General features: G+C 38.5%; 1 protein-coding gene across 1 annotated transcript in view; it reads left to right on the top strand.

The window, feature by feature from the left end:
- Positions 1-17444, top strand: part of NYAP2 (neuronal tyrosine-phosphorylated phosphoinositide-3-kinase adaptor 2) — a 258793-nt gene that overhangs the window by 168719 nt on the left and 72630 nt on the right. Inside the window, exon 4 of the mRNA XM_057747087.1 lies at positions 7585-7794. Within this exon, the coding sequence (XP_057603070.1) occupies positions 7585-7794 (210 nt within the window). The remainder of the gene's footprint in view (positions 1-7584; positions 7795-17444) is intronic.

The following is a 17444-nucleotide window of genomic DNA, read 5'->3' as shown; positions in this document are numbered from 1 at the left end:
AGTTATCTGGCTGTCCCTGACTGCAAGGAATTCTGGGAAGTATGATTTTTGTAGGTGCTCAGAGAGAACAATTTGGTCAGCATATAGCTAGTCTTTGCCCACAGGTTCTCTTGGCTTCTGTATTACAAGAACAAACGAAAATATAGATTGTGTTCTCTCATTGCCCTGCAATACTAGAATTTCTTAAAGAAAGTGTTACTAAAACATGTCAACATTTGTGCTATGCCTGATGACATCAGTGAAGATTTCTTAGGTAGAGAAAATCTCTTGATAAAAAGCAAGTAATTAAATGATGCGGACGTTTGTTTGAGAGGTTTTAAAGACCAAACATGGCCTTTAAAACTCTATTATTCTGCCCTATAAATGTGTCATTCTCTGCAACCATGAAAAATTAACTTTTGAATACAAGTCAGTGTGTGAGTTCCCCTGTGTTAGGGTGAAAGTTACCTGCTGGGCGGTGGTCAGGAAATCTGTCTCTTTATCAGGATTTTACTAATTGTCATTTGTGTGACCTTGAGCAAGTTGTGTAAAAGCTCTGAGCTGTATTTAAATGTGTAAAATCATTAGGATTCTTTGCATAGCCTATCCTACTTCCATGTATCTCATCTGTTTTATTATTTTATTAAGTAAAATGCCTCACCTATTTTATTAAAACCAACGGTTTACTTTATTTGCCTTCTTATCACAAACCTGGATTTTCTTTCCGATTTCATTTAAAACCATGGAATCTCTAGACCCCTCAGCTATTGTTCTTTCTTTATATATATTTGAAGAGAAGGCATCCCTTAGATGTTGGAATTGACATAACTGACCCCAAATGACAGAGTTCACACGAGAGAGACGCAATCATAAAAAATTAAAAAATTGCCCTGCTCCCTAGTGCCCTTTCATTGTGCAGACAGGGGAGCCTTTGCCCTCTTTTCCCTGGGGACTTGGGAGGGGGAATAATAGAAGGGCAAGGGGAGGACCCCAGAGCCCACCTGGACTAGTAGGTAAACCATGTCAGGCTCTCTGGCTCTGATCAGCTCCAGACACCACAGTTTTAAAAGACACCATGACATGCAATTCGTGTTCTGGCCAGGATGACTGGGAGAGTGAGAGTTCTAGATTTGTGTTCTGAAGATGACGTGACTATGGGGAGACAGACTCCCTCACTCTGTATTCTGAAGGGTGTTTACATAAAAATAGAAATAGACTAGTTCTCTGAGTTGTTCCAGAAACAGGACTACCAACAACCAACAAATGGTGGTGCTTGGAAGGAGGCCAACTTGAGCTCTGTATAAGAGCTTTCTAGCGATTAAATATGTTCTCAATTGTGTCACGCTTTCCCATGGGATGGGAACTCCGCCTTCCTGGGGCTACCCTCCCAAAGGCAGGATGACCATCAGCAATTACATATACTCACACCCTGCTTTTGAAGAGCTGTCGTGATTGAGGTTTCTGAGCTCTCTTTCAGCTCTAAAATTTGATTCCTGAATCTATTATCCATCAGATAATGCAATTTAGTGCAGTGCCTCCTTTAGAGTTCAAATGTGTTGTCTTTTCTGCTTGATTAATCTGCCTTGATCACCTTTCATTTTTTTCCATGGTTCAGCAGTTGAAATAGAATGGAGAGACTTTGATCTTGATGATTATACCGATACAAAGGGACAATTCCGAAGCATTCTTTGTATCCCTAGGAAGCTCGAATTCTCATCAGCAACATGAGCTTTGGTCCCTGTATTGCCAGGAACAATTAAATCCATATTTTGCAACCAAGGGATCCCTGTGTGAAAGTGTGAAACTTGGAGTACAACAGCAGTCACAAACCCAAGTATAAAAGCCTCTTGTCTAAGTCATCTGAATCATGTAGACATTCATAGAAACAATTAAATGACAAGGTAAATTAATCCTTTTAAATATTGTAAAAAAAAATTAAAAAAAAAGAAAGAAGAATGCAATCTTATGTACCCCCAAGAAAACAGTGTTACTGCTCATATTTCCAAATAATACTCATTTTCCCAGGTAGATCACTTGTTTTCTGGTCTGTCATCAGCAAGTTAATTAGAAACATGTATGGGTTAACAAAAATTAATTTTGGCTACAGTAATTGGTCTACGTTTGTCAGTGAGGGTTATCGGTTTATGCCATGGCCCATGTGCTGGGTGAGATTGGAAAGGTTGGATGGGAGTCTATGAGTCATGGTCTAAGCTAGGGTTACATCCAGGGGTAAAAACTAATAAGCTCACTGTCCTGAGTAAAGAAGCAGCAGTGCATTCATTCATCCATTAGATTTTCACTGATATCAGATATTAAGTACCAACATGAAAGATGTAGTCTTTAGTCTTAAGAAACTTATGGTCTGGTGGGGAGACCAGACATATAAATCAGTAATTGCATGATCTTTCCAGCCAAAAAAAAAAAAAAAAAAGAACAACTTTGGAGAGAGGGTAAAATAGTTTTAATCTGTTGTACTTCCAAGACAGCCATATGTAAAGGTCCATCAGTGCAAATTGGTTTTTGTTTTGTTTTGTTTTTGTCTCTAGAGCTTGAGAGGGATTTTTAAGTCATGGAGATGTACAAGAATCCTAAGTACTGTTTCATTGTTGAGAGAGTGAACATTGATGAGGAAGAGTGAATCAGAGATTCTGGAAAAAGTCAGTATCTGGTGGGCAGCAGATCTGCTAGTGAAACCCATAACACCCATCAGGGGAGCCAAGTGATTGTAGGTGGCCCAGGGCAGGAATGGAGAGAGAGGAATGAGTTAGAAGCTGGTGAGACAAATACAGACTCAGAGACAGCGTAAGCAGGCAGGAAATGGGAAAACTTTGAGAAAGAACTTCAGAATTAGCAGCATGAAGTGTGATGTACTGGCATCCTGTAGAGAATATGTTGATCATGAAAAGATGATTCCTTGTCTTTTATCCTTATTTATCCGTCTTCAACCTAAACAATGTAAAACGTTTTAAGATAATAATATGTAAGACGCACAATGTGAAAGACAAATGCCATGCAATAATTTATGCTTTTTTCCTAGCAAGATCAGATTTCAATGTGAGAATCAGATTGTAGATCAATAGTCAACACTCCATGGTAGCATGGAGTGTTTAGATTTCTTTGAGCTTTCAATAGGTCTTATTGTATGCATTTCTTAGTCTAATTGTCCACTTTCCATTTGTCTCTTTTCAATAGCTATTTTAAAGGTTTTCATATTTTTTTAATCAGGAAATGCATTTTGTAGGAAGCTGTTCTTGAACATCCATGGGATATCTGCTTGATTCCCCAATAAAATGCTCAATAATACATTTCTGATTTTCCTACATATTTTTCAGCTCTGACTTCTATTTAGGAGGTAGATGTGAAGGTACATGGGCACAAGTCTGAGAGGCATGATTTCTGCAAAACTTTTGTGCGGGTTTCTCTAAATATACCTGCCAAAATTCACTGAAGACTAACCTCTGGGACTGGAAAACAAAGAAGGAAGAAAAGAAAAAAAAATGGCTCCTTTTTGTTCCCAAAGCTGTATTGGGCTTTTATTTAGTTGAGGTTTGAGACCTAAATGACACTTCCCTGCTGTGTGTATGCAAGTAATTTGAATGAGAACAAAGAAACTGAATTGGGGGGTGGGGGGGCTTGACACACATCCTCAGCCTTTCATTTTTAAAATAGTGTCCAAACCTGCAGGAACAGTATTGGACCCAGTGTTAGAGCATTTTTTTAAGTTTGGTTAGGTTCAGTTCCAGTGGTAGAAGACTGTGTGTGTGTATGTGCGTGCGTGTGTGTGTGTGTGTGTGTGAGAGAGAGAGAGACAGAGACAGAGACAGAGACAGAGAGAGAGAGATAAGGAAAAAAATGTAACTGCTTAATGATGACAGTGGAACAAAACATAGAAATGGGTAATAAGGCAAACACCCCAATGGTTAGTTTAAAATCTGGAAGAGAAGGTGAAGTGAAACAGATGGGTCATTAGGTTCTGAGGTTGTGACATTTGGAAACCAGAGCTACATTTTCTTTGAAACTGAATACACAGCTTGGAAATAGTCTAGGATGTTCTTTTCTGATACTAGTTTTATTCCATTTGGCTCAGGGCACAGAAAAGTAAGCGTTGGTGAAATTGTCTTGCTGTAATTATTTGTTGGAATGTGCTAGTTGAAAATATTTTGACTTATATTTGATTCCAATATAACTAGGATTTAAGCTTATGTACAGGTCCAGGGGTCTTTCTGAGATTGTCCTTATGGGACTAGCCTCGTGATATGTTTGTCTCATAGAATGATATTTTTGACATGTGTTTACACAACCGCATAGCATTTTGGAGCTAGAAGGGACCAAAGCAATGTGGAAAGAAATGAAGACCAAACAAATGAGAACACGCAGGGCTGTTTATGCAGACCTTGCCACCACATTTGGCAGACTCGAGGGGGGGAGAAGAGTGGGAAAGCTTTATAGTGGGAAAAAGGGAAGGCTTCAGCTACACCCCCAGTGGAGGCTGTTAGCATAGGGAAGATATAGGCAGCCTAACTAGAAGCAGGGCATCCTATGTTATTGGTTAGGGGAAGCTGTCAGTTTTTAATCAAATCCTGGCTGCTTTGGGCCAGTTGTTATACAGGTTATTGTATGCTGACGATAGTGGTCTGAATGTCTACAAGTCTGACTTGTAGATTGTAGGTTGGCTTTCTGGGCTGGTTATTGTAGATAATTGGCTAGAATTGTATTTTTGTATGTGGTCGGGCAATTTTCCGCCTGTATCTTGAGTCTCTCAGTGATTATCCAAAACAAATGTAGAAAGAATAAATATATTCATAAAGGACGAATTGCTACACTTTTTAAAATGAATACTACTTTATGCATGTGTCACCCTGTTTCATTTTTAAAATATTTTAAAATTTAGGATATTTTTAGATCCTTCAAATTAAATTGGGAGAGTTAGTCAAGGCTGGTATTGTCTCCATTTTGTAGCTGAGCAAAACGCAGCTCTAAGAGGAGAAACCAAGGGCTCAGTGTCATGGGCCACCAGCCATATGGCCACAATGGCCAAGGCTTCCAGCTGGCCTCTCAGATCCTTCAGCCAGCTGCTTACTATATTATAAACTATTCTATCTCTGCCCCACAGATTCAAATAATAGGAAACCAAAGTGTGACATTTGTCTTGTCGCACTGCCAGAAGATGATGAGTATTTGAACTCACATGCAAGGAAAAGTACAGATTCTCTCAACCATTTCTGTAATTTTTCACTATAGCCTTTCTCAAAGATTCTTTATTTGAATTAAACTTTCAACCTGGTGAATTTTACAACTTGTGAGTTGTTAGGTAATCAGATTTTTGAAAATACTGTTAGCTCTGTGCCACTTTAATACATTTGCAACACTCACTGGACCCCTTGTTCCATTAGGAATGTTGTATTTCCTACACACATCAGAAAGATGTCAGAGGAATTGGGAAAAACACCCCATAAATGAATTAGTTAAATATCTATTGAGCAATATACTAAGAGCTAGAGGCACCAAATGGAAAAAAAAGCACAAATCAAAACTCAGACCCTGCCTTTAAAGAACTGAGGGCCTTTTAAGAAGAGCAGGTACACAAAAAAATGATACAAGACAATGTCAGTCATCCCAACATGGGCTGGATATATGGGATGGGGAGGCTTCAAAGGATGCTTAAGTTGAGTAACCATGACTGAGGAAAGAGTTCCCTAATTAAAAGACAGGATACAAGGGTATTCAAAGCAGGTGAGATAGGAGACAGTAGCTATAGAAACAAGTATTGTTTTTGTTGGAGGTGAAATGGAGAGGAAGAAGCTACAGCCAATATAGTGATGTTTCTTGAATACAGTGTTCAGGTGGGAAGTGAAAAAGTTAGGCAGGGAAGTATGAGATGGTGGAGAATCTTATGGGTCATAAGGAGCTTAGACACACTTCTATGGGAAACAGGGGGCTTCTGGAAGGATTTTACTTAGGGTTACATTATGAACAAATTTGCATTTGTTTTGTTCTTTAAAAACTTCTCTATGTGCATTACAGAATGGCTGTCACATCAGTTCTCTGAAATAACATCGTTCTGAATGTAGCAAGTGGATATCACTCCTAAACCATCTTTATTTACTATGTGTGCTTTTTTAAAAAAAATTAGGAATTGATTTTATTTTTTAAAAAAATTCTTTTTTAAAATGAAATGTAGTTGATTTACAATGTTGTGTTAGTTTTAGGTGTACAGAAAAATGATTTAGATATATATACTGTGTATATATATACACACACACACATATTCTTTTTCAGATTCTTTTCCCTTATAGGTTATTACAAAACATTGAGTATAGTTCCCGGGGCTATACAGTAGGCCCTTGTTGGTTATCTGTTTATATATAACAGTGTGTATTGGTTAATCCCAAACTACATGTGCTTTTAAACACTTCTATACATGCCTTACAGAAAGACTTTCACATCTAGTTTGTGAAAAAACACTTGATCAGATTTGCATTTTAAACAGATCACTTTGGCAGTATGTGGAACTTGTATTTTGGGGAGTCAAGGACAGAGTCAAGGAGACAAGTTGCAATAATTCAATGGTAATGATTAGAGCTTGAACCAGAACAGTTGCGATAGACATGATACAAAGAGCAACAGGACGGAAAGCAAGATATTCAGAAATAAAATTTGTAGAATTTGCAGACTGATGCATTTGGAGAGTAGCGGTTAAAGAAAGAGACATAAATTTCTAGCTTGAATGTTTGGCAGGACAGAAGAAACCATTAGTTTAGTAAGAAGTGGTGTCAGTACAGTATGTGAAATGTAAATTTGTGTTACCTAAGGGGCATTCAGATGGACTTATTCAGTAGGCAGTTGGATAAATGAGTACCTACAGTTCAGGAGAATGGTCCAGGATTCTGATAAACTATTTAGAAGCCACTAGCCATCAGACAATTGCTAGTTGAATCCCGGAGGATGAAGTCACAGAAGGAATATATATAGAATGAGAACAGTGGCTAAGCTAGAACCTTGGGGACAACCAACATGTAAGGGACTCTTGGAGGAAGAGAAGGTATGAATGACACAGCCATGGTGTTAGAGGCTACACCACAGGAAGACGGGCCATCAGTGAAGCCAAGGGAATTGAAGATGTCAGTAAGAGAGTAATCAAAGAGTTATGAAATAGCTTAAAAATGTTTTCTAAATTTGCCAAGTGAAAGGCACTAGGTGACTTTAGCAAAAACACTTTTAGTAGAGTGGTTGGGCTAAATTCATGTCACAGTGGGTAGAAGAATGAATGGAAGATGAGAAAGTAAAGAGAGGGAGTGTAAAGTGCTCTTTATGAAGTTTCCTTGAAGAGTAGCACAAGGGAAGAGTTACTAAAGAACACTCGATTTGTTGAGGTTCTCTGCTTCCAAAGAGATAACTATTTCCCACTGATGGTAACCTGCACAGCTCAGGAAAAAAGGCTTCTGTTATCTGTCCCTGTTTTATTTAAATGTTATAATCTCCAACACAAGTCTAACTTTCCAAAAATATAATTTAAATATTTAGAAAGTTGTTTTTTAATTTTTTAAGGAATCTGGGAAGGATTTGACTTTTGTTTAATGGAATGAAATTCTGGTTAATACACAGAATCAACAGAGGAGCTGAAAGTCCGAAGCCACAGCACGGAGCCAATACCAAAGTTGGACAGCAAAGAGAGAGGACATCATGGGACATCTTCCTCTAGAGAGCCTATCAAAGCTCAGGAATGGGATGGAACACCTGGGCCACCTGTGGTCACCAGTAGAATGGGAAGGTGCTCTGTGAGCCCCACGTTATTAGCAGGAAACCACAGCTCAGGTAAGAAAGATGGTGATCCCCCGGATAGTAAATCCTCATGTCTCTAGAAACTGCAATTATCACTTAGAAAACCATAACCACAGATATCTCTGTCTCTACTCATAGAGACAGCGTAAGTAGCCCTACACACAAAAGGAGGTAACAGTATGTGGTACACTCCAGGGAACATTCTTCACATGGATGTTAGAGAAGTGATGGTCCTTTCCGGAGCTGTGCAGCGCAGCAGCTCCGACAACTCCAACTGTCTTGTGCTAAATTTCTGCAGAAAAAAAGAATCCTCAGGGCTCATCTAAAGCAGTTTTCATTTATAAAGTTGAAGTAATTTAGAGTTTATTTGCTTTGCTTCAAAAAAGATTTTAGACAACAGGGAAAAAATAAATAGGATGTAAAATTGAGGGTAAAAATGTAGCAAAGACAGTCTATCTGAAGGCGGTAGAGAGAATAAATATTATGAGGCATTTGATGTAATAAACTGAAGACAGTAACTGGCCTTTGGGCAAGGTACTTAGTTTCCCTGTAAGTCAAAAGAGTTAGACAATTATAATCTAATACACCTTTAAATTCACAAGTTGAAATTAACATCTGCGATGTAATTTTGCATTGTTAATAGATAAATGTTATCAAACATCAATTTTTAAAAGGCAGAATATGTGTGATTTGAACTGATTGATCTACGTGATGGACTCACAGAGAGCTGTCAATTAAAATAAACAACAAATGATCAAGAAACCTCCTGTAGTTTTCAGGTTTCTGTTCCTTAAGAGTGTTGGGGCTCTGACGAAAAGACCGATCCTTTTAATGTTCTTTGCAACTCTGATACTCATCTTGGAAAGCAATTAGCATGAATGTAGCCTGTGGTCTCTCTGACAGTCATGCACAAGTTAAAACTGGAACAGGATGAATGATCTCTGTTTTGGGGAAAGGATGTTTCTAGAACAGTACCCAGGCAGAGGCAGAGCAATAGCTTCCTCAGACTTAAAATGTAACCAAAAGCTTTGGTGATGGAGACATATGCTTTGTATGGATGATCAACTTAACAGCATGAGTTCAGGTCTCAGAGAAGTAACATTACGTGAATTTAGCAGAAATCTAAAAATATGTTTTTGATAGTAAAGTATAAATATCTATAGGTATATGAGAAGAAGATACCTGTGCGTTTTGTCAACAAGAAAAAAAAACCATAGAGAACAAATAGTATTTTGTAGGAAAAAAAAAAGCCGCTCTCAAAGGAGGTTGACATCACTATTCAGTTGGGAATTGTGATTCGTTTTAGGTTTATTATTAGTATATTTTTATGATTATCTAAATTTGCACCAGTCCTATCCAAAAAAAAAAAAAAAAAAAATGACGAAACATGAATCGTATCTGCTTCTATTGCGACCACAGATATTCTATAAAATCCAGAAGCATTAGCTGAGTGTCTATTATGTGACAACCACTGTTCTAGGATCTGTGAGTACAATGATGAGTAAGACAGCCTCATATTTGGCAGCTCAAAGGCAAGTGCAAGACAGATGAATGGATCATTGCAATAGGATGTGTTATACACAAATAATATGCAAAACAGAGGAGAAATAAATTAATTTGTCTTGGGAGGGCATGATTGCAGGAAAAATAATCAGAGCCTTTGGTGGATAAGTAAAATAATCATTGCTTGAGGAGGTAACATTTTGAGCTAGAGCTTGAACAATCAAGAGCTGCTCACCAGAAGGACATAGAAGAAACATCTGCTTTCTAAATGAAAATCTGAAACACTATGGGATGGGACCTAGCGTGTTTGCTGTGAAGGGTTGGGGAAGGTTGACTGAAGAAACTGCAGAGTAGGTTGGGACCAGATAGCAAGAATCCTGAAGGGCCTTGTGCATCAAACAGAAATGCTTTCAGTCACCGAGTACCAATTAACAGTGGCTAAAGTAATACTGGCTTCTGTTAACTCCCCATAGGACTGGGTCTGGAGGCAGGCAGTTCCAGAAGTCTTGTAACTGTTTAGTGATGTCATTGAGGGCCCAGGAACTCCCTAACCTTCTCACTCTTCTCTTCTGCTACCCCTGATGGTTATGTTTGCGGTCACAAGCTGAGGAGATGGTTCTGGGCATCGTGTTCCAGCAGACTCTCTCTTTGATCTAGTTGGCCAGATCTGGGAAACACCCTCTAGATCAATCACTGAGTGAAGAGCAATGGGATTTCCATGAGCTTATGGAGGCCTTCCTTTCCCTTAAATCAAAGGACCTCTGCCTTATACCTGGAAATGAAATCAACAGTCTATTTGCAGGGATATCGGGGTGTTACATAAGCAACGGACAGTTATCTGTCTGATTGTGGTTAGGTTTTGAATATTATGTGGTGGACTTTTGTAGTAATTTGAATATTTTTAACATATACAATATAATTTAGTTTTCATTATGAAAGATCCAGTCATAACTCCAAGGCTTCAAGCATGGATGACCGGGAGGCCGTTTACTCAGACAGAGATAGTCAGCATTGTTACTGAGCCCAAGCTTCTATTGCTTGCTGCATGACAGGCTAATAAATTGAGAGACGAGCTGTTGGGGCAAGGAATAGTGACTTTATTTATAAAACCAGCAGACCCAGAAGATGGTGGACTAGTGTCCCAAAGAACCATCTTTCCTGAGTTAGAATTCTGGCTTTTTTTATACTAAAAGGGGAGACGGTGTGGCTAGTTGCTGCAGACTTCCTGGTCCCAGAATCTTTTGTACTGGCAGCTGTCCAGAGAGCTCTGGTAACAATGTTCCTATAAACCTCCAACAAGACAAATGTTATTTTCTTTTCTGCACCTTTTTACCTTTGTATGAATGGAAAAGTGTTATGCAAGCCTAGAGAATGAGCTGTCCTGTATATTTCAGGTTATAGGTAACATTCCTTTACAAAAAGTGCAGAGCCAGCATGACTGAGCACAGGCAACAGAGCTCAAAGTTTAGAGCTAAAGGAATAGATCCAGTATGGAGTCAGGTTTTCTCTTATCTGTTACAATGTGAGATACAGAGCAAGGCTCAGGTGGGAAAGCCAAGATTTAGACTTTGATTGTGTGAAATTTGGAAGTGCTCTGGGACATGCAGCTGAGAAGCTAGCAGACAGCTGGAATTATAGTTCTAGTGATAAAGAGATTTAGTGGTATTAGAGAGTGAGACTTCTCTTTGGCATGGTTGATACCCTAAGGCTGGTTGATTCTAAACTAGGAGGGCAGAAAACTGACATGAGAAGGAGGCTAAGATTGGATCCTGGGGAATCCAAACATTTCAAAGTATGGGAGGAAGAAGAACCTGTGAAACAGATGGAAACAAAAGAAAACAATGACATGGTACACAGTTGAAGTTTTACTGAGTATATCTCGCATAAAGATGGATAAACTGTAATACATCTTTAACATTTTTCACCTGATTCTTCTAAGAAATTCAGAGTATAAACAGAATTTATAATATTCTTTCACTTTCTTCCACTGCAAACTCCTGAAGCATCTCTCTTGGTTTATGGCTCCTAAAATCTGTTCTTCTGGGTCTTTAAGTTCTGTTTGTAGAGCAATAAATTTTCTACTGGCAAGAAGAAATAATACAAATATGTTTAGTTCCTCACACTCTCCATCTTAGATTATGAAGGAAGTAAGTGAAGGTGGAAGAAGAAAAGATTTTTGTTACAATTTTGATAAAGACATTTTTGCATCCATGGTAAAAGAAATGTGAAATGCAGGGACAAATGAAGAGTCACATATACAATGTCAGTGTCAGTTAAGGTTTCTTAAGTGAAAGTGAAACATATCCGCATGACGTAATGCTCAAAAGAGCATTACAAGTACTTGAACTTTTAGAAGTCGATGCCTCCCAGGTATATCACTGAAATTATATCTGTAGAGCCTACCCTTATTCCAATTTTGAGGGGAAAAGGAGAAAAAGCAAAATATTTATGTTGGTAGTTTTATTTATTTATTTATTTATTTATTTATTTATTTATTTATTTATTTTAAGCTCTTTATTGGAATATAATTGCTTTACACTTTTGTACCAGCTTTTGAGGTACACCAAAGTGAATCAGCTGGATTTATACATATATTCTCATATCCGCTCCCTCCCGCGACTCCCTCCAACCTTCCCTGTGCTGGCCCTCTAAGGCATCACCCATGATGGAGCTGATCTCCCTTTGTTATACAGAAATTTCCCACTAGCTATCTATTTTACAGTTGGTAGTGTATATGTCTATGCTTCTCTCTCACTTCATCCCAGCTTCCCCTTCGCCCCCTGCCCCCCAATTCCATATCCTCCAGTCTGTTCTCTTCATCTGCATCCTTATTCTTGCCCTGTCACTGGGTTCATCAGTACCATTTTTTTTTTCTTTAGATTCTGTATATATGAGTTAGCATACAGTATTTGTTTTTCTCTTTCTGGCTTACTTCACTCTGTATGACAGACTCTAGTTCTATCCATCTCATTATATGTAGCTCCATTTCATTCATTTTTATGGCTGAGTAATATTCCATTGTATATATGTGCCACATCTTCTTTATCCATTCATCTGTTGATAGGCATTTAGGTTGCTTCCATGTCCTGGCTATTGTAAATAGTGCTGCAGTGAACATTATGGTACATGTTTCTTTTTGGATTATGGTTTGCTCTGGGTATATGCCCAGGAGTGGGATTACTGGATCATATGGTAGTTCTATTTGTAGTTTTTTAAGGAACCTCCAAACTGTTTTCCATAGTGGCTGTACCAACTTACATTCCCACCAACAGTGCAGGAGAGTTCCCTTTTCTCCACACCCTCTCCAACATTTATTGTTTCTAGATGTTTTGTTGATGGCCATTCTGACCGGTGTGAGGTGATACCTCATTGTGGCTTTGACTTACATTTCTCAAATGATTAGTGATGTTCAGTATCTTTTCATGTGCCATCTGCATGTCTTCTTTGGAGAAATGTCTATTTAGGTCTTCTGCCCATTTGCAGATTGGGTTATTTGCTTTTTTGGTGTTAAGCTTCATGAGCTGCTTGTATGTTTCAGAGATTGATCCTTTGTCCATTGCTTCATTGGCTAGTATTTTCTCCCATTCTGAGGGTTGTCTTCTTGTCTTGTTTATGGTTTCTTTCGCTGTGCAAAAGCTTTTAAGTTTCATGAGGTCCCATTTGTTTATTCTTGATTTTATTTCCATGATTCTAGGAGGTGGGTCAAAAAGGGTCTTACTTTGATGTATGTCATAGAGTATTCTGCCTATGTTTTCCTCTAGGAGTTTTATAGTGTCTGCTCTTACATTTAGGTCTTTATTCCATTTGGAGTTTATTTTTGTGTATGGTGTTAGGAAGTGTTCTAATTTCATTCTTTTCCATGTTGCTGTCCAATTTTCCCAGCACCACTTATTGAAGAGGCTGTCTTTTTTCCATTGTATATTCTTGCCTCCTTTGTCAAAGATAAGGTGCCCATATGTGCTTGGATTTACCTCTGGGTTCTCTATTCTGTTTCATTGATCTTCCTTTCTCTTTTTGTGCCAGTACCATACTGTCTTGGTCACTGTGGCCTTGTAGTACACTTTGAAGTCAGGAAGCCTGATTCCACCCACTGCATCTTTCCTTCTCAAGATTGCTTTGGCTATTCGGGGTCTTTTGCATTTCCATACAAATAGTAAGATTTCTTGCTCTAGTTCTGTGAAAAATGCCGTTGGTAATTTTATAAGGATTGCGTTGAATCTGTAAATTGTTTTGGGTAGGATAGTCATTTTCACAATGTTGATTCTTCTAATCCAAGAACATGGTATGTCCCTCCATCTGTTTGTATAGTCTTTGATTTCTTTCATCAGTGTCTTATAGTTTTCTGCATATAGGTCTTTTGCTTCCTTAGGTAGTTTTAATTTTTCTAAAAAGAAAGAACCTAAAATGTGCCAATTTTATACTAGAAAATGACAGTTCCACTAGCAAAAAAAAAATGTGTAATATTGGAATATAAAGTTCACTCACCTTTGGTGTTTTAAACAAATGGTTCACTCCTTAAAGAATAATCCTTGTCAGTGAGATGGACTTCATCAAGAATAGTCAAATAGCTACGTGAAGAGAGCATTTAGAACTTGTTATTTCAGGACAGAAGAGAGTGAGTCCATATTTACTCTTTACCCCTCTTCTCTTCACATTTCTTCATTATTTTTTCCTTGATGCAGGCCCATTAGACTATGATCCCCTTCCTACACTACACTAGAACTGTGACCAATAACCCTTCTCCCTAAAGAGGGAGGTACTCAACTCCACACAGAATGCTTGAGAGGGAAGAAGATGCTACCAGTTCCACCTTTAAATCCCCCTTCTCCATGTCAGTCAACTTTCTGCCTCTGATTCTTTCTCTCTCACTAACATAAACATAGACACAAACACACAAACTGCTACTGGTCACAGACTGTTTGTTTTAACAAAAGTAGTTTAGCTAGTTGAAATGGTTGTTTTAACAGCTCTTTTGAGGAATGGAGGAAATGCTGAAGTAAAGCGGACGAGCGTGTCGGGAGATCTCAGTTCTAATTAACAGTGCCACTGGTTGCCGTGGTACTTTATTCAAGTCACTGTTGTTTAGTAAATCAGAGACTCCCCAGGGGGAGAGTCTTGAAGGCAGTGGAGAACTGGGACCCAAGTGCTCATGAGAAAAAGTAGAAATTATGTCAATAAATATTGTATTGACAAAAATATAGATTTCAATAACTAAATCAATCAACAAATAGTTTCCAGGCTTGTATCCATATTTGTTGTGGTTTCTGGGGGACAAACACACACACACACACACACACACACACACACATTATAGGGTGTATGTTTTGCCAAAACCTTACTTTCAGTTTCAAGGTTCGTAGGATTCACTGTCAAAATAACCACTCTATACTCAAACAAGAATTTAGAGAGAGTTTTTATTGAATTGACACAAATTACAATATATTAAGAAAGAATAGTAAGACAAAAGTTTATACATCATGGAATTGGGGAAGCACCTACATCCAGACCCAAGCAGCACTAAACAGGGAGGTACTCACCTTCCAGGAAGTCCCTGGAAGAGCAATCTGGAGCCCCAGTTGGGAAGGGTCCCAGTCAGTGCATCCACTCCCTGGGTGACTTCAGATTGGAGTTCTGGGGGTTTCTGCTTATAATTCCAGGCCACAAACTGATATCATCAGTTTGCGTGCAAAAATGCAGCTCTGGATTTACTTTAACAATGTTGTTGGTCTCATCATGCGAGTCACAAGATTTTCCAGACCTCGGGGTTCTGGCCAGGTCCTCAGGGCTCAAGAAATCTGAAGACCCACTCCCTTTCTTATCTTAAGTGCCCTTTGACTTGCTAGCAGCAATTGTTAGGTGTATAAGCTGGTTGCAGTCCAGGCAGGGTCACAGGTAGGTCAGAGGCCTGCTTCTGTCTCTGAGGCTGGAAAAAACACTATATTATTAAATTCCCCAACAGTATATAAAACATAAAACAAGGTCTCTGCCACTCTGGGATGTTACCATGTTTCTTTATGACACAGAACTATTGAACATAAATGAATTAGATTATAACTAAGTGTATTATTTTTATTATATACTTTTTTACTCTACATTTAAAATCATTCAGATAACAAAAAATGAGGTCAGGCTAGAAAAGCGGTGGCGGACTTAATGGGAGGCATTGAGTCTTTAACCAGAATTGTATCAAGTCTCTTTAAAAATCATTTATGATGGTGATGATGATGGAGTAGAAATATAGAGGGAGGACTTTCTACATCAGATGAAGAAGGAGAGCAAAGGCTGAGGCAGACCTCTCCTGACTTAGTCCTGCCAGGCCATCTGACTGTAAAAGCAATTTGGGAAGTAAACTCAGAAGGCCTTGGCTTCACGCTGTAAATGAAACGATCTTAAAAAAGACCTCAGTTTCTGTGTGTTTAACCTGGTATGTTTCTGGGAAGGTCCACCATGGGATGCAAACGGAGATGCCTCGTGACAGGCAGGTAACATCTGTGAGTGAATTAGGAGAGCTGTCTTCTTCAAAACAGACATGTTTTACTTACACATTGCATACATAGGAATATTCTTTGCTCTCACAAAGGAAAATAGTTTCCCCATTTTTCTCGACATTCTTTTGGTCTAAGTTATATATTTCCACATTTGTTAGAAGCATACATCTGGAGAAATATTTTGGCATTGCAGAAAAAATCTGTTGCAAACTGATGAACATCAGGATGGAATGATGGAAATGCAGGTGACCTGGAAAGCACAGCAGCACCTCAAGGGGACAGAAGCTACTCAGTACCAGTTGATGCTTGCCATGAGAAATGCTTACCCCATATTCCCAGATTTAATTACTGTAACATGAAATCTCTCAATTTTTAAATAGAATTCAGTTTTTTAAAAGCATTGAATCAAATAATTTGCTTCCTCTGGCTAAGACATAAAGGATGTAAATTTGTATTTTCTGGTTTGTATGACATATACACACTGCTATTTACAATAGATAATCAACAGGGTCTTACCGTATAGCAGAGGAAACTCTGCTCGACATTCTGTGATAACCTAAAGGAGAAAAGAATTTGAAAAAGAATAGATACATGTATATGTATAACTGAATCACTTTGCTCTACACCTGACACTAACATAACATTGTAAATCAACTAGTGTCCCATCTAAAATAAAATTTTAAAGAATAAGTAAAAAACAGAAAAAAACCCCAAACCAAAATCAAATCAAATCAAATCAAATCACACCAAGGGATAACCATTGGTGGAGGCATGCATTTGACCCTGAAGCACAGAGAAGCTGGGTTATAGTAGAAGAAGCAGGCGCCAGTAAACATTCTGCCCCCCTGGCTTTTATTTTCCAGAAATTGCAGCTACTTGAGAAGGTTATACTAAGAATAGGAAGGGTGACGAGAAAGAGGCACAGGGCCTATGATGGTCAAGAAGGGAGGGAGAATTTCTTAACTCTGGAAGAGGAACAGAGGTCTGGTATTCCATGACTAGTAAGGATCAGTGGCCTAATCCCTTTTCAGCATCCTGTTAAAATGGCACAGTCTCTGATTGGGAGGGAGCACAGTTAGGGTAAAGCTTTCAAGGAGTTTGCAGTGAGGCTGGACCTTATTCTTTATGATTCTGAACTCTAGAATATGGAATTTTATACTTCAGGGGGGTAGTTATGCTTCAAAAACAGACTCCCATGTGTTAACCAGTATGGGCTGAAGACTAAAAGTGCCATCTTGTACATTCTGGACTGCAGAGCAGTTCTGGGCCTTTTCATGATGCATTAAAGGGAAGCATTTTTCACCACTATTCGTGGGTCAGCCATTCATATCCAAGAGGAGTCCTGTGCACACAAGTTCAGAGAAGTGGAAAACATATGGATTTAATTTTAATTGAAGAAAACAGAAGTACACCATTTTTCACACACCCCATTTGTAGAATAATAGAGGAAACTTTATTCTAGTTATAAATGCATGCATAAAGTATAATATAGTTGTTGAGCACTGAGGTTTGGGCATCCAGGAGATCTGGATTTAAATACAGATTCTATTTTTTATTAGTGATGACATTGAGCATGTCCCATCACCACTCTGACCTTCATCCATAAAAGATGGATGGTAATATTACCTAACTCATAGATACTACTGTGAATTAAAGGTGAGAATCAAATGAGATAACATATTAACGCACTTG

The sequence above is a fragment of the Hippopotamus amphibius genome, chromosome 8 (assembly GCF_030028045.1).
Source record: "Hippopotamus amphibius kiboko isolate mHipAmp2 chromosome 8, mHipAmp2.hap2, whole genome shotgun sequence".
NCBI lineage: Eukaryota > Metazoa > Chordata > Mammalia > Artiodactyla > Hippopotamidae > Hippopotamus > Hippopotamus amphibius.
This window is presented reverse-complemented; position numbering and strand designations above follow the sequence as displayed.